A 17,295-nucleotide genomic window follows, 5' to 3' on the forward strand; every position below is an offset into this window, starting at 1 on the left:
TGTTGCAAACGTCTGTTATAACGAAAAAAAATCTAACCAAAAAACCGTACATGACTAATAAGATATCAGTCAATGATACTGTAGGCTACATACATACAATTACTGAGCTTACGCAATGAACAACAGAAAACAAACAATTCAAATACTGAACAAGGCAACCATCGCCAAATTCTAATACAGTAAAAACTGAACCCCTCATTCACTAGCTGTCTGCTCCACCTTCTGATGCCAGAGACTCTTTAGTCCTCCTACTGCCCAAACTGGGAAAAACTTCACTTGCCACAGATCTGGGGAAACTGAGGGGAACGGGGGAGGAGCAATCCACTGACAATTAACCCTTTAAGGTGTGAAATCACAAACATACGATCTGAATGTTCTTCACTGCTCTTAATGTTGCAATGCTGATGTACCACAGACTAAGAATATTTTTAAAAAACATTTTTAAAAAAACCTACTTTTCAAATAGTTCAATTAATATGCTGTATATGCAATGCATTGTCCCTAAGTTCTGTCTTACAACAGCAACAACAACGACAACAATGAAAACAACAACAGCAGCAATAATAATAATAGTAGTAGTAATAATAATAATAATAATAATAATGCACAATGTTTTATATGCTTTCTCTTTATTTTACCTCAGAGGACAAATTAAGTATGAACTGCCAATACAAAGATACAGACAAAATGATTCAGTGCACAGAATAAAGAACATAAAATATTAAATAAATACATTTGCTCATGCACATTTTTTTATCAGGTAAGTGTGACACCTTCGACCCAGGTGTGAGGATACACACGTCCTAGCATTCTCTGCCCATGTAGATTGCCTGGGCCAGCACTGCAAACGAGAATTGACTTCTCAGGTAAAACGTCTACCTGCTGAAACGAAGGTAAATGAATACATGTACCTCCGCTTGCCACAAAATACTTACTACGTATCAATGTGTGTTATAACTGCTTTTTGAACCATGCTAGGCTTGGCTGAGGGGCAGGAGCTGAGAGTGTATATAAAGTGCAGTTTCCTCTGCGAGTTTATGCATTAAGTTCAATAAATGATTCGGCTAATCCTGTAAGCATGCACAAAAGGTAGATGATGCATGTGTGTGTGTATGTGTGTGTGTGCATGCATGCATATGTAGCCGTTTAGAGCAGGAATGCATGAGAAATTATGCATCTCTGTGCACGCATCTCTGTTTTATGATAAGTTGAGCACTTTAGCCAGCAGCAGGGAACACCAGGCCAGCAGGAAGCAGCTGAACACTGAGGGAGGAACAGGTGAGACACCACTGGAAGAGGGACCTGTAGAGGAAAGAAACACACTTAGCAACCGGTATTATGGGATGTGATTCACTCTCTGTGTCACCTGGAGTAGGGAAGGAGACCCATTTGCAGTGCATGGACGTGCTACACACAACATAGCAGAACACTTCAATCTAAAGTACCTGGCTCTACAACAGTACTGTTTTGACAGCCAATTACTACTGCAGGGTGTGTGTATATACATAGGTCATACGGATGACTGGGGAACTATAAGTTTCCGATCTCTGAAATTCTGTTTTACTATAGGTACCACTCCTATTGTTATCATTCCCATTACTTATGCAGATATCATACAAATGAACCCACAACAAATGTGAACGTGAACATTAATAATATCAAATATAATATGACAGTCCACTGCTGTATATAAGAAGAGTAGGACACTGGAGGAACTGACTTGTGGCAGAGACTGAGGTGATGGCAGAGCCTGAGGTGATAGGGATGGTCACTTCCCCGTTTTGCACCGCCTTAATCAGGACTGCAACCACCTGATCGATGCTGGGCACAGAGCCCAAATTTCTGAAGACCACACCTGCTTCAGTGACAATCGAGCCACTCCTGCAAAAGCAAATGAACCCAAAACACAACAGGTTTACACGTTAATTAGAAATAAAACAAAATAAAACTTGATCTACTGCAGTTTTTCATTGGTAATGAAAAAAAAAAAAAAAAAAAATGCTATGGGCATTACTATTTTTCTCCTTCTCATCACAGTTACCTATTAATTTCAGTTAGTGCCCAGACTTGGCTGCAGTACATCAAACATACTTTCTGATCTAAGGGTCATATATCATCACCATCATCATGTTTATCACCACCAGTGGCACCGCCGCGATCACCGAATGTTGTCACTCACCTAAACCTAAACACTACCACCTGAATGAAGGTGGTGAATTCCCTCCTGAACACAGGTTCGAGCTGAAAGACAGAAGGTGAGAGACAGGCACAGCCTGCGTTAACTAGACACCAGGAGGAAGCTCACTTGGTAACCACTGATTTATATTATGGAGGTTAAGCATGTTGGAGCTGTGCTAGTACTCTCATACCCTATGAATCTGAGAGCCAGCCCTCCTCCTTTTCCCTTAAATTTGACTGAGCCTTTTATGATCTTATTCAGATTTTTTTTAAATAACCTTGGTGAATAGCCAAGTTCAGGGGACAGCAAATCGATCCCTAGAGGGCCAGTGTACAATTTTTTTATCGACCATCATTCCCAAAACTATGCTGTCTGGAACTTCAGATCCATCATCCGGCTCCTCTAAGTGGCACTATTCTAGCTATACCATTTGGTCTTCTACTATTCCTGTTAGCTTTCACCTCAGCTGCAACCTGTTCAACCCATTTAATTTGCTGTCAACTACTTTACACCAGGCTGGCCAGTGGAGGATGGGCTCCCCCCTCTATAGCCGGGTTCCTCCAGAGATTTTTTCCCATTGGGGAGTTGTTTCTTGCCGCCGTTTGAGTGTTTTCTCCCCACGGATAATTTTAATCTTATGTACCTACTATTTTGTGGTTCAGGTCTGGTGTTTGCTCTGTTTGCTCTTTTTGCTATGTCTCTTGCTTTGCTACTCTGTAAAATGCCTTTGTGACAGTTCTCTGTAAAAAGCGCTGTACAAATAAAATTGAATTTAATTGAAAAACTATACAATAAACAGTGGCAGGTATGCAAACAGCACACACAGTGATGCAACAAAATTGCCCACCTGTCTTCTTGTCAGACTGACTCTGTTCCTGAATGCCAGGGAGGTTTGGTCGGACAGTTGAGGATCAAATGTTTCATCAGAGGTGAACTGCAAAAGCACAATCGCAGTGCTTTCTGATGTTGTAGGTTTTGTGGCAGTGGCTGAACTTATCGGTGCTGGAGCTCTTGTAGGTGCCGCAGTTGCTCTTGAAATTGTGAAAAAGTGACCAGCTGATGTTGCTCTTGTAGTTGATGCATTTGCAGAGGCTGGAGCTGATGTTGCATTTGTAGTTGCTGCAGTTGATGCATTTGTAGAGGTTGGAGCTGATGTCGCATTTGTAGTTGCAGCAGTTGATGCATTTGCAGAGGCTGGAGCTGATGTTGCATTTGTAGTTGCTGCAGTTGATGCATTTGCAGAGGCTGGAGCTGATGTTGCATTTGTAGTTGCTGCAGTTGATGCATTAGCAGAACCTGGAGCTGATGTTGCATTTGTAGTTGCTGTAGTTGGTGCTTCATTTAGGAGTGCTGGAGTTGATGTACATAACAAGGACATTAGCAGAAAGAACACAGTTGAATTGGACGATATATTAGGTTTGACCATTAGGTTTGATACCTACTTGGCTCTACAACAGTGCTGTTTTGACAGCCAATTACTACTGCAGGGTGTGTGTATATACATAGGTCATGCGGATGACTGGGGAACTATAAGGTTCCGATCTCTGAAATTCTGTTTTACTATAGGTACCACTCCTATTGTTATCATTCCCAGTACTTCTGCAGATATCATACAAATGAACCCACAATAAAAATGTGAACGTGAACATTAATAATATCAAATATAATATGACAGTCCACTGCTGTATATAAGAAGAGTAGGACACTGGTAGGTAGGAACTGACTTGTGGTAGAGACTGTGGCAGAGACTGTGGTGATGGCAGAGCCTGAGGTGATAGGGATGGTCACTTCCCCGTTTTGCACCGCCTTAGTCAGGACTGCAACCACCTGATCGATGCTGGGCACAGAGCCCAAATTTCTGAAGACCACACCTGCTTCAGTGACAATCGAGCCACTCCTACAAATGAACCCAAAACACAACAGGTTTACACGTTAATTAGAAATAAAACAAAATAAAACTTGATATACTGCAGTTTTTCATTGGTAATGCAAAAAAAAAAAAAAAAAAAAATGCTATGGGCATTACTATTTTTCTCCTTCTCATCACAGTTACCTATTAATTTCAGTTAGTGCCCAGACTTGGCTGCAGTACATCAAACATACTTTCTGATCTAAGGGTCATATATCATCACCATCATCATGTTTATCACCACCAGTGGCACCGCCGCGATCACCGAATGTTGTCACTCACCTAAACCTAAACACTACCACCTGAATGAAGGTGGTGAATTCCCTCCTGAACACAGGTTCGAGCTGAAAGACAGAAGGTGAGAGACAGGCACAGCCTGCGTTAACTAGACACCAGGAGGAAGCTCACTTGGTAACCACTGATTTATATTATGGAGGTTAAGCATGTTGGAGCTGTGCTAGTACTCTCATACCCTATGAATCTGAGAGCCAGTCCTCCTCCTTTTCCCTTAAATTTGACTGAGCCTTTTATGATCTTATTCAGATTTTTTTTAAATAACCTTGGTGAATAGCCAAGTTCAGGGGACAGCAAATCGATCCCTAGAGGGCCAGTGTACAATTTTTTTATTGACCATCATTCCCAAAACTATGCTGTCTGGAACTTCAGATCCATCATCCGGCTCCTCTAAGTGGCACTATTCTAGCTATACCATTTGGTCTTCTACTATTCCTGTTAGCTTTCACCTCAGCTGCAACCTGTTCAACCCATTTAATTTGCTGTCAACTACTTTACACCAGGCTGGCCAGTGGAGGATGGGCTCCCCCTCTATAGCCGGGTTCCTCCAGAGATTTTTTCCCATTGGGGAGTTGTTTCTTGCCGCCGTTTGAGTGTTTTCTCCCCACGGATAATTTTAATCTTATGTACCTACTATTTTGTGGTTCAGGTCTGGTGTTTGCTCTGTTTGCTCTTTTTGCTATGTCTCTTGCTTTGCTACTCTGTAAAATGCCTTTGTGACAGTTCTCTGTAAAAAGCGCTGTACAAATAAAATTGAATTTAATTGAAAAACTATACAATAAACAGTGGCAGGTATGCAAACAGCACACATAGTGATGCAACAAAATTGCCCACCTGTCTTCTTGTCAGATTGACTCTGTTCCTGAATGCCAGGGAGGTTTGGTTGGACAGTTGAGGATCAAATGTTTCATCAGAGGAGAACTGCAAAAGCACAATCGCAGTGCTTTCTGATGTTGTAGGTTTTGTGGCAGTGGCTGAACTTATCGGTGCTGGAGCTCTTGTAGGTGCCGCAGTTGCTCTTGAAATTGTTGAGTGACCAGCTGATGTTGCGCTTGTAGTTGATGCATTTGCAGAGGCTGGAGCTGATGTTGCATTTGTAGTTGCTGCATTTGATGCATTTGTAGAGGTTGGAGCTGATGTTGCATTTGTAGTTGCTGCAGTTGAAGCATTTGCAGAGGCTGGAGCTGATGTTGCATTTGTCATTGCTGCAGTTGATGCATTTGTAGAGGTTGGAGCTGATGTCGCATTTGTAGTTGCAGCAGTTGATGCATTTGCAGAGGCTGGAGTTGATGTTGCATTTGTAGTTGCTGTAGTTGATGCATTTGTAGAGGTTGGAGCTGATGTCGCATTTGTAGTTGCAGCAGTTGATGCATTTGCAGAGGCTGGAGCTGATGTTTCATTTGTAGTTGCTGCAGTTGATGCATTTGCAGAGCCTGGAGCTGATGTTGCATTTGTAGTTGCTGCAGATGATGCATTTGCAGAGGCTGGAGCTGATGTTTCATTTGTAGTTGCTGTAGTTAGTGCTTCATTTAGGAATTCTGGAGTTGATGTTGCATTTGTAGTTGGGGCAGATGATGCATTTGCAGAGGCTGGAGCTGATGTTTCATTTGTAGTTGCTGTAGTTGGTGCTTCATTTAGGAGTGCTGGAGTTGATGTACATAACAAGGACATTAGCAGCAAGAACACAGCTGAATTAGACGATATATTAGGTTTGACCATCAATACTGTTACAACAAATGCTGGTACTAAGAACTGTTACTAAAATACTACAGTAGTACGGTGGTATGAACAATTATATAGTATGAACATTTGAAAAAAACATAAGAATATGTATGTTTTGAACACAATACAGATTTTATAAAAGAGCAGGATATCAGAGGAAGACACTGACCGGTGACAGAGATTGAGGTGATATCGATGGGCATGGTCACATTCCCACTTTCCACTGCCTGTTTCAGTGTTGTTGCCACCTCAGTGGTGTTGGGCACGGTACCAGATTTGTTGAAGACCATTTGTACTTCAGAAACAATGGACCCAGGCCTGTGAAGTAAACAAGCCCAACAGGTTTACGAATTAAGAAAAAATTCTATTTGTACACAAACAAACAATGAATACACGTCAGTGCTCCATTATGATTAATTCTTAGCCTAGCACCAGCAATACATTTTCCCCCCAATCACGATAGTTATCCACTACAGCTTGCATTCATGATGTGGTATGCATTATTATCATTATCATCATCTTCATCACCACCACCATCCCAGGGGATCTTTAATGTTATAACCCACCTAAACCGTATCACGATGATCCGAAAGAAAAAAATGTATATTCTCCTGAATATAGGTTCAAGCTGAAAAAGAAATAAAAGGAGAGAAGTTGATCAGCTGTAATGACAAAGGAAATCTTGTGTTCTACATATTTGGCTAATCTGGAGGTCCTTTTGAGGTTTTGCTCCAAGTGACAGGTTGAAAAATCTATAAACTACAGCATTCAACAACACCAAGAGTCTAATCTTCAATTACAAGTGATGAATAAAACAACTAACCTGATCTCTTATCCTATTGGCTCTGTTCTTGAAAGCCTGGGACTGAGGGTTGAACAAATCAACTATAAATATTTCAGGCGAAGAGAACACCAACAGCTGAATAACAGTGGTTCTTGGTGCAGCTGTTGTACGTGTGATGGCTTTAGTTGTTTTTGCAGGTAATGGGACTGTAGTGGCCCTTGTAGTTGCCGGAGTTGTTGTTGTTGATTTTGTAGAGGCTTTAGTTGCAATTTTACTTGTAGATGCTGCAGTTGTTCTTGCATTTGTAAATGATGGAATGGTTGTATTAGCAGTGGGTAGAGTTGTTGTTCTTTTAGATACTGGAGCTGCCATTGAACTCAAAGATGCTGGAGTTGTTGTATTTGCAGAGACTTTAGCTGCCATTTCACTTGTGGATGCTGCAGTTGCTCTTGCATTTGTAGATGCTGCAGTTGCATTGGCAGAGGGCAGAGCTGTTACTGGAGTTTTAGATGCTGGGGCTGCTGTTGCACTTATAGATGCTGTAGTTGTTTTTGCATTTGTAGATGCTGCAGTTGCATTGGCAGAGGGCAGAGCTGTTATTGGAGTTTTAGATGCTGGGGCTGCTGTTGCACTTATAGAAGCTGTAGTTGTTTTTGCATTTGTAGATGCTGCAGTTGCATTGGCAGAGGGCAGAGCTGTTATTGGAGTTTTAGATGCTGGGGCTGCTGTTGCACTTATAGAAGCTGTAGTTGTTTTTGCATTTGTAGATGCTGCAGTTGCATTGGCAGAGGGCAGAGCTGTTATTGGAGTTTTAGATGCTGGGGCTGCTGTTGCACTTATAGAAGCTGTAGTTGTTTTTGCATTTGTAGATGCTGCAGTTGCATTGGCAGAGGGCAGAGCTGTTATTGGAGTTTTAGATGCTGGGGCTGCTGTTGCACTTATAGATGCTGTAGTTGTTTTTGCATTTGTAGATGCTGCAGTTGCATTGGCAGAGGGCAGAGCTGTTATTGGAGTTTTAGATGCTGGGGCTGCTGTTGCACTTATAGATGCTGTAGTTGTTTTTGCATTTGTAGATGCAGCAGTTGCATTGGCAGAGGGCAGAACTGTTATTGGAGTTTTAGATGCTGGGGCTACTGTTGCACCTATAGAAGCTGTAGTTGTTTTTGCATTTGTAGATGCTGCAGTTGCATTGGCAGAGGGCAGAGCTGTTATTGGAGTTTTAGATGCTGGGGCTGCTGTTGCACTTATAGAAGCTGTAGTTGTTTTTGCATTTGTAGATGCTGCAGTTGCATTGGCAGAGGGCAGAGCTGTTATTGGAGTTTTAGATGCTGGGGCTGCTGTTGCACTTATAGATGCTGTAGTTGTTTTTGCATTTGTAGATGCTGCAGTTGCATTGGCAGAGGGCAGGGCTGTTATTGGAGTTTTAGATGCTGGGGCTGCTGTTGCACTTATAGATGCTGTAGTTGTTTTTGCATTTGTAGATGCTGCAGTTGCATTGGCAGAGGGCAGAGCTGTTATTGGAGTTTTAGATGCTGGAGCTGCTGTTGCACTTATAGAAGCTGTAGTTGTTTTTGCATTTGTAGATGCTGCAGTTGCATTGGCAGAGGGCGGAGCTGTTATTGGAGTTTTAGATGCTGGGGCTGCTGTTGCACTTATAGATGCTGTAGTTGTTTTTGCATTTGTAGATGCTGCAGTTGCATTGGCAAAGGGCAGAGCTGTTATTGGAGTTTTAGATGGTCTGGCTGCTGTTGCACTTATAGATGCTGTAGTTGTTTTTGCATTTGTAGATGCTGCAGTTGCATTGGCAGAGGGCGGAGCTGTTATTGGAGTTTTAGATGCTGGGGCTGCTGTTGCACTTATAGATGCTGTAGTTGTTTTTGCATTTGTAGATGCTGCAGTTGCATTGGCAGAGGGCAGAGCTGTTATTGGAGTTTTAGATGCTGGGGCTGCTGTTGCACTTATAGATGCTGTAGTTGTTTTTGCATTTGTAGATGCTGCAGTTGCATTGGCAGAGGGCAGAGCTGTTATTGGAGTTTTAGATGCTGGGGCTGCTGTTGCACTTATAGATGCTGTAGGTGTTTTTGCATTTGTATGTGCTGGAATTGTTGCATCTGTAGAGGCCAGAGCTGTTATTGGAGTTTTAGATGCTGGGGCTGCTGTTGCACTTATAGAAGCTGTAGTTGTTTTTGCATTTGTAGATGCTGCAGTTGCATTGGCAGAGGGCAGAGCTGTTATTGGAGTTTTAGATGCTGGGGCTGCTGTTGCACTTATAGATGCTGTAGTTGTTTTTGCATTTGTAGATGCTGCAGTTGCATTGGCAGAGGGCAGAGCTGTTATTGGAGTTTTAGATGCTGGGGCTGCTGTTGCACCTATAGATGCTGTAGTTGTTTTTGCATTTGTAGATGCTGCAGTTGCATTGGCAGAGGGCAGAGCTGTTATTGGAGTTTTAGATGCTGGGGCTGCTGTTGCACTTATAGAAGCTGTAGGTGTTTTTGCATTTGTAGGTGCTGGAATTGTTGCATCTGTAGAGGCCAGAGCTGCAGAGGATGTGATTGAAGTTTGTGCAGGCATGCCTGTGGCTGTGGTCATCTCTGCTGAAGATGAACATGTTGTCAGTAAATGTTAACACAGCATATTAACTGTTTCAAAAGACGTTTCTAGACATGGTGGCCTGATTCTGAAGAACATAACCATGATAATAAATATTCATAATAAATATGATCGTTCAATTTTTGTTTGAACACCAAATATAGATTCACATTGATACCTGCAGTTGTAGAATCTGCAGCCGCAGTTGTCACTGTTGGAGGTGGACATGTACCTGGTGGAACATCTGTAGAAAGAATATAAATACTGGTGAGAATACACTTGGTTTTTACCTTTAAATGAATAGGCTGCCATATTGAGCCTAATTTAAGGCAATCCCTATTTTTTCTAATAAATGTTCAAACTTTATATTTCTAACAATAATATTATGTTATTAGGCTACAAGACATGGGACCTTACAAATGAAATATATAGATCTGGTAAATTGCATCTCCTCCGTACATCACACATTCGCACGTTCACATTCTTTCCTGCCTATCTCTTTTTTAGGTCTGCAGAATGCTACAGTTGTTGGATTTGCAGAGGCTGAAGCTGATGTTGCATTTGTAGATGCTGCAGTACATGCTGGCTGGAAAGTATTACAAAACTAACATCACACTGACAAATTTTGGTCCAACTACAGTAACTTGTATAATGGAAATGCACTTTTCCGGTCTGAGAAAATAAGTCGAGTGTCATTTTCACTCTAGTATACGGTGAAAACCCTGCCTTACTGTATATTCAAAAGTGTAATAGCATGCAAATATTAATAAAGATATGATGGCATATAACATGGACAATAAACTGCTTTAGATTACAGAGATGGATTAAGAGGAAACTGACTGTTCACAGAGATTGAGCTGAGAAAGATGGGGATGATCACAGTCCCTCTTGTTATCATATGCTCCAGGGTTTCCACCACCTGATGGATGCGGGGCACACTGACGGAACTGTTGAAAACCAGGTCTGCTATGGTGGTGATGAGCCTGTCTCACACACACACACACACACACACACAAATGCATTAACAACAATTCAATACACAATGTCAAAGTCTGAAATTGACTTAAATTTTGGGAAGTTGTATATAAAGTAATGAGGCGCCAAGTTTTGCTTCTTGTTTTACCTATTTAGTTTCACATATATATTTCATTTTAACCGTAATTAGCCAACCTATGATAAATATTAAAGATAAACACAGATTGAAACTATAACTTATGGTGCATTTCTTTCCCCTGGGGATTGACTTCAACAGCCCATTAATTTAGGAGACTGCTGACAGTCACGTGTCCTCAACAGCACGATATCATCTTTGAAATCATGCCAGGCTGTCATAAATACTTACTAGATACATAGTACTTAGTACATAGTACAAGTTCAGCACTACAATGAGATCTCCCCAAAAAATGAATGCAAGTCAATCAATGTTATATGTACTATGTATCTTGTACTGACCCATTTTCAGATCCATCTCCTGAACCATCTCCTGAATCCTCTCCGGATCCATCTCCTGAACCTATTCCAGAGCCATCGCCCAAACCAGATCCAGAGCCATCTCCTGATCCAGTTCCTGATCCATCTCCTGATCCAGTTCCAGATCCTTCTCCTGATCCATCTCCTGAACCGATTCCAGAGCCATCTCCTGATCCAGTTCCTGATCCATCTCCTGATCCAGTTCCAGATCCTTCTCCTGATCCATCTCCTGAACCAATTCCAGATCCATCTCCTGATCCAATTCCTGATCCATCTCCAGAATCATCTCCTGATCCAGTTCCTGATCCTTCTCCTGATCCATCTCCCGAACCAATTCCAGATCCTTCTCCTGATCCATCTCCTGAACCGATTCCAGAGCCATCTCCTGATCCAGTTCCTGATCCAGTTCCAGATCCTTCTCCTGATCCATCTCCTGAACCAATTCCAGAGCCATCTCCTGATCCAATTCCTGATCCATCTCCAGAATCATCTCCTGATCCAGTTCCTGATCCTTCTCCTGATCCAGTTCCAGATCCTTCTCCTGATCCATCTCCTGAACCGATTCCAGAGCCATCTCCTGATCCAGTTCCTGATCCATCTCCTGATCCAGTTCCTGATCCATCTCCTGATCCAGTTCCTGATCCATCTCCTGAACCAATTCCAGAGCCATCTCCTGATCCAATTCCTGATCCATCTCCAGAATCGTCTCCTGATCCAGTTCCTGATCCTTCTCCTGATCCATCTCCCGAACCAATTCCAGAGCCATCTCCTGATCCAGTTACTGATCCATCTCCAGAATCATCTCCTGATCCACTTCCAGATCCTTCTGCTGATCCATCTCCTGAACCAATTCCAGAGCCATCTCCTGATCCAATTCCTGATCCAGTTCCTGATCCATCTCCTGATCCAGTTCCAGATCCTTCTCCTGATCCATCTCCTGAACCAATTCCAGATCCATCTCCTGATCCAGTTCCTGATCCATCTCCAGAATCATCTCCTGATCCAGTTCCTGATCCTTCGCCTGATCCAGCTCCTGAACCGATTCCAGAGCCATCTCCTGATGCAATTCCTGATCCATCTCCAGAATCATCTCCTGATCCATCTCCTGAACCTATTCCAGAACCATCTCCCGAACCAATTCCAGAGCCATCTCCAGATCCTTCTGCTGATCCATCTCCTGAACCAATTCCAGAGCCATCTCCTGATCCAATTCCTGATCCATCTCCAGAGCCATCTCCTGATCCGCTTCCTGATTCATCTCCTGATCCACCCCCGGAGCCATCTTCTGGCACATTTCCAGATCCATTTCCTGATTCTTCTCCTGATCCATCTCCTGAACCTATTCCAGATCCATCTCCTGGACCAATTCCAGATCCATCTCCTGATCCACTTCCTGATCCTGCTCCCGAACCAATTCCAGAGCCATCTCCTGATCCAATTCCTGATCCATCTCCAGAATCATCTCCTGATCCGCTTCCTGATTCATCTCCTGATCCACCCCCGGAGCCATCTTCTGGCGCATTTCCAGATCCATTTCCTGATTCTTCTCCTGATCCATCTCCTGAACCTATTCCAGATCCATCTCCTGAATCATCACCTGATCCAGTTCCAGATCCTTCTCCTGATCCATCTCCTGAACCGATTCCAGAGCCATCTCCTGATACAGTTCCTGATCCATCTCCAGAATCATCTCCGGATCCACTTCCTGATCCTTCTCCTGAACCTATTCCAGAGCCATCTCCTGATCCATCTCCTGAACCAATTCCAGAGCCATCTCCTGATCCAATTCCTGATCCATCTCCAGAATCATCTCCTGATCCAGTTCCTGATCCTTCTCCTGATCCAGTTCCAGATCCTTCTCCTGATCCATCTCCTGAACCGATTCCAGAGCCATCTCCTGATCCAGTTCCTGATCCATCTCCTGATCCAGTTCCTGATCCATCTCCTGATCCAGTTCCTGATCCATCTCCTGAACCAATTCCAGAGCCATCTCCTGATCCAGTTCCTGATCCATCTCCAGAATCATCTCCTGATCCAGTTCCCGATCCTTCTCCTGATCCATCTCCTGAACCTATTCCAGAGCCATCTCCTGAACCAATTCCAGAGCCATCTCCTGATGCAATTCCTGATCCATCTCCAGAATCATCTCCTGATCCTTCTCCTGAACCTATTCCAGAACCATCTCCCGAACCAATTCCAGAGCCATCTCCTGATCCATCTCCAGAATTATCTTCTGATCCACTTCCAGATCCTTCTGCTGATCCATCTCCTGAGTCAATTCCAGAGCCATCTCCTGATCCACTTCCAGATCCTTCTGCTGATCCATCTCCTGGATCAATTCCAGAGCCATCTCCTGATCCACTTCCAGATCCTTCTGCTGATCCATCTCCTGCGTCAATTCCAGAGCCATCTCCTGATCCTTCTCCTGAACCATCTTCTACTGGGTTTGTATTCTTCCTAGAAACAGAAATGCCAGTTGGTGACATACATATTTATCATCTTTTCTTAACATCTTTAAAGTCGAAATATCCATCATCATAATAATCAATTACACATACTGAATCAAAATATGCTCTGCTCATATTGATAGTGATGCCATATCTACCAGCTCAACAGCTCAAGCTTACCACTGTGTTGATATCATTTGGCACCACTAGACTAAAGTTAAGTATGCATAAATTTTTGTTATTTTGATTGCCATCACCTCTGGCAATCCCTCCTGGAGTTTTAGAATATGTTCACCCACCTAAAATGTATCCTTGTCAGCAGAAGAAAGGAAGGAAATTCATCTTCAAACCCAGGTGTGAGCTAGAAACCCAAAGTAAGAGATGGAGTTAATTGAATAGCATACGCTCTCATTCTCATCGCTTTCATGTCATAATGTTCTGGTCTGTTGTGATGGGTGAAGCAAATTAAGTTTTGTAAATTGCTGATTCGTAGGAATCAAGTTAATACAACGTTATTGGGTCAGGTCAGTATATACCACTACATACCTGCTTTAATATATTATATGAGTGAGTCTAAAATGAAATGAAATCAAGCAACATTTTTATCCTTCCTTTTCTATTTTCTGTGCACATTTGTCTGTGTGTAAAACATTTTTAATTTGTCTGGGTAGTATGGTTATTGGTCTGGGTTTTTAATCCATGCAAAATAATGAAACTTGACGTCACAGCTTTGTACCTTTGTACAATTAAGATTAAAAAAAAATATATATATATATATATATACACTGACAAACTAGTTTTAGTGTTTTTGATACATTTTCCAAATTATATTTGGAGGCCCACATCCCTTTACTGCATCATTTCTGCCCTCTGAAACTAACATAGCTTGGACCCCACATTTTCACTTGTGCTGATCTCCAGTTCTGCTGTGCACTCATGGTACACAAAGACTGCTGTATTTACATAGGTGCCTTTTGATGTAATGCAGCGTGCAACTCACCTGTGTCTTCGTCAGATTGACTCTGTCCTGGAATGCCAGGGAGCTGGAGTTATATAGATCATCAGTGAAGGTCTCATTGGACGTGAACTCTAACCTGAGGGAAAGAGTGCCGCACTGTGCTTCTGGCAGAGCTGCTGTTGCAGGCGATGAAGTTTCTGCAGGTGCCGTGGTGGGTGAAGCTAAAGCTGCAGACAGTGGAGATGCAATTACTGCAAACAAATCAGCGAGTCCCAGTTAGCAAGCGATTCCGGGCCGGACCTGGACCGATGCTGGACCGAAATCAACACAGCCGAACCCGGACCTGGCACAGATCTGGCCTGGGGTTGTTTGCTATTTGGTTTGTTGCTAATGAAGAGGTTTCTGTTATTTTAAGCACCCTAATAGGGGGTTTTCGTTTAAGTTGTAGGATCAAATGTTTCATTAAGGAGAGAGAGAGGAACAACTGAAGTTTCAATGGGACACTAAAATAAAGAATCATGAAAGTTGCCTCTCTCACTGTGTAAATATTTTCTAGTATTTGCTCTAAATATTAATTGCTATATTTTTTATTTTTACAATAGCATTTCTGAATTAAGAAAATGTACTTTATTTGTCTTTATTTGGACAACACGTGCACAGTGTCCTGGGTGATTTCTGTGTTGTCCTTAATTAAGCCAAATTTTTGTTACCAAAAGGACAAATAATATAGTGCAACAAAATCAATCAATCAAACACTCAATATTCCTTTTGAACTTGAAATGAAAATACTGTTATTATCATTATTGTCTTATCAAATAATTAAAATATTCTACAGTGCCATGTACAATCGCCACGGGTCTCATTTGAGTGAAAAGAAAAACATCATTTTTGAAAGTTCATGAGTAAAATGGATTAATTTTTTTATTAAATTTTCTTTTTCAATGAACAATAATCAGAATTTTTCACACTTTGTTTCAAGGGCAGGAGCAAGTCGGCAAAAACCTGCGGTGATAATTCATATAAAAAGCTTATTCAAAACACAGATACTGAATAAACAGTGGGTTGGCGAATCTGAGTCTAAATTTCTAGTTTCCAAACAGGTGAGTTTCACATTGCTGTGTTCCCATAAAATCACTGTCGGAGTGAAATTACGACATGAGCAGCCACACCTGCAATCATGTGAATATGAGGTAATACAAAGGATTCCTCAGTAGCAAAAGGACTCAGTAACATCCTAGTGGAATGGATTCCTCGGAATGTCTACAAATACAAATCAGCTGAGTTTCAGATGATGCATTTGTCCTAGGAATTCTGATTGTATTTAACTGTGGTTTAGCTACCTTACATCCACTCTCATTTGCATATTGGGGATCACAAATCTTGCCCCTCTGGAAAGGCAAAAGATTCTAACTCAGTGAAACTGAGGGGGAATAGCTTCCACAGCACGTCTACAATGCAAATCAGATAGATAAGTTTCGGATAACACATATGACCAAGGAATTGTGGACATTTTTATTGTGGCTAGCTTCACAGTCAGTGCTGGAACAACACTCTATACATCACCAGATTTGTATGTATGGACTTTTTTTATAAATGAGGCCCCAGGGCTTCAACGAGCAAACAGTGTGTTCCCCAGAACCGAGGTGCCGACCAGCATACTGTAAAATATTTGTTCCCACGCATCCCCCTTTCCGATTTCTTACCAATGACAAAAAGTCCTGATAATATGGTCTTCCAGAGCATATTGATGTTCACTGAAGCATAACCTGAAATAAAAGAAAATATTATGTTGTTTTTATATGCACATTCTCAGCTTTTATCTAAGGGTATCTTAGATAAAGGTATCTAAGGGTTTATACACTTAGGTTTCACCATGTAGAAATTAGAGAAGTTTTATACATAGTCCACCCATTTTTGTGCACCATAATATTTGGGACATATTAAGGTTAAATAAATAAAATGAGTCCTTTTTAGTACTTTGTTGCATATCCTTTATATTATCTGCCCACAAGACCTTTTTACTCTGCAGGCTCTTTACAGTGCCATTCTTGATTTCCCCTCTGATTGGATATTTCCCAGACAGATTGATTTCACATATCGAGACAAAATGTAATATTAGACAAAGGGAACCCGGAGTAAACACAAAACAGGTGTTTTAAACTATTATTGCATTTATTTGTTGAAAAAAGTTATCAAACATCCATATCACCCATGTGAAAAAGTAATTGGCCCCTTAGTTATCCAATTAACCAAATTTAATTGATAATTTGATTCAGCTGACTGAACACAGCCAGGCTCGATTGTAACCAGCCCTGCGGAATCTAAAGCTCACTCATATTGAACCTTATCATCAAGAGTGAAGCAGTCACCACAAAGTTTATACAAGCACACTATGCCACAATCAATGGAAATCCCGGAAGAGACGTTGAAATATATCAGTCTGGAAATGATTACAAAACCATTTCTTAGGCTTAGGTGATGAATCTTCACAAAATTTCTCCAAGCACGCAGCGACAACTCATTCAGGAAATCGCAGAAGATCCCAGAAGAGCATGAAACATAGTTTGTAGACAGTAGATCCAATATGCCTCAGGGGAGGGAATTATCCATAATGCCCCCACGTCAGAGTAGAGTTACCTCCTCAATGCCAACATAGTACAGTAGCAGGCACATTATGATTAGATTTGTTAGAATGTAATACCACAGGGATCTTAGTATCACTAGGTCAGTGAGTAAAGCTTCATTGTCTTTAATAATCATAATGTCAAGAAATCTGAGACCGGTTGTATCCCAATGTGAATTTCAGGTGCGGATTCCTGGTGTTATAGTATATACAGTCCAACAGCTGAATTTCATCACCTATCCATAACACAAATATATTATCAGTATATATTATCTATAATATATTAATCACCTATATCAATAATTAGAGCATTACATCAA

At 41.7% G+C, this 17,295-nt stretch overlaps 2 protein-coding genes across 3 annotated transcripts; both read right to left on the reverse strand.

Annotated features, from left to right (window-relative positions):
• Positions 1-625: 625 nt before the first annotated feature.
• On the reverse strand, positions 626-10,981 carry LOC118227501 (mucin-5AC-like). The gene is made up of 9 exons (XM_035418036.1): positions 10,930-10,981; positions 6,928-8,999; positions 6,671-6,732; positions 6,274-6,422; positions 5,932-6,025; positions 3,027-3,540; positions 2,180-2,241; positions 1,721-1,881; positions 626-1,302 (listed from the first exon to the last, which is right to left on the reverse strand). Exons 1-9 carry the CDS (start codon positions 10,979-10,981, stop codon positions 1,199-1,201), a joined length of 3,270 nt encoding a protein of 1,089 aa, XP_035273927.1. The 3' UTR covers positions 626-1,198.
• On the reverse strand, positions 10,375-13,100 carry LOC118227940 (nipped-B-like protein B). 2 transcript variants are annotated; one of them, XM_035419035.1, is made up of 3 exons: positions 12,686-13,100; positions 10,930-11,545; positions 10,375-10,460 (listed from the first exon to the last, which is right to left on the reverse strand). In XM_035419035.1, the coding sequence occupies exons 1-2, from the start codon at positions 13,007-13,009 to the stop codon at positions 10,991-10,993; spliced, it is 879 nt and encodes a 292-aa protein (XP_035274926.1). In that variant the 5' UTR covers positions 13,010-13,100; the 3' UTR covers positions 10,375-10,460; positions 10,930-10,990. The 2 variants fall into 2 exon arrangements, with proteins under 2 accessions (XP_035274926.1, XP_035274927.1); XM_035419036.1 differs by lacking the exon at positions 12,686-13,100 and adding an exon at positions 11,750-12,124 and having other exon boundaries at positions 10,930-11,437.
• Positions 13,101-17,295: the final 4,195 nt, after the last annotated feature.

Source organism: Anguilla anguilla, chromosome 5, assembly GCF_013347855.1.
Source record: "Anguilla anguilla isolate fAngAng1 chromosome 5, fAngAng1.pri, whole genome shotgun sequence".
Lineage (NCBI taxonomy): Eukaryota > Metazoa > Chordata > Actinopteri > Anguilliformes > Anguillidae > Anguilla > Anguilla anguilla.

Coding starts and splice junctions, on each gene's coding strand:
- LOC118227940 (XM_035419035.1), bottom strand. CDS start 13,009: ATGGATCAGGAGAAGGATCGGGAACTGGATCAGGAGATGATTCTGGAG. Junction 11,546..12,685: donor TTCAGGAGATGGATCAGGAG/ATGGCTCTGGAA, acceptor CTGGATCAGGAG/ATGGATCAGGAACTGGATCA.
- LOC118227501 (XM_035418036.1), bottom strand. CDS start 10,981: ATGGATCCGGAGAGGATTCAGGAGATGGTTCAGGAGATGGATCTGAAA. Junction 6,423..6,670: donor ATCATCGTGATACGGTTTAG/GTGGGTTATAAC, acceptor TTTACTTCACAG/GCCTGGGTCCATTGTTTCTG. Junction 2,242..3,026: donor TCAGTCTGACAAGAAGACAG/GTGGGCAATTTT, acceptor TCTGTCTTTCAG/CTCGAACCTGTGTTCAGGAG.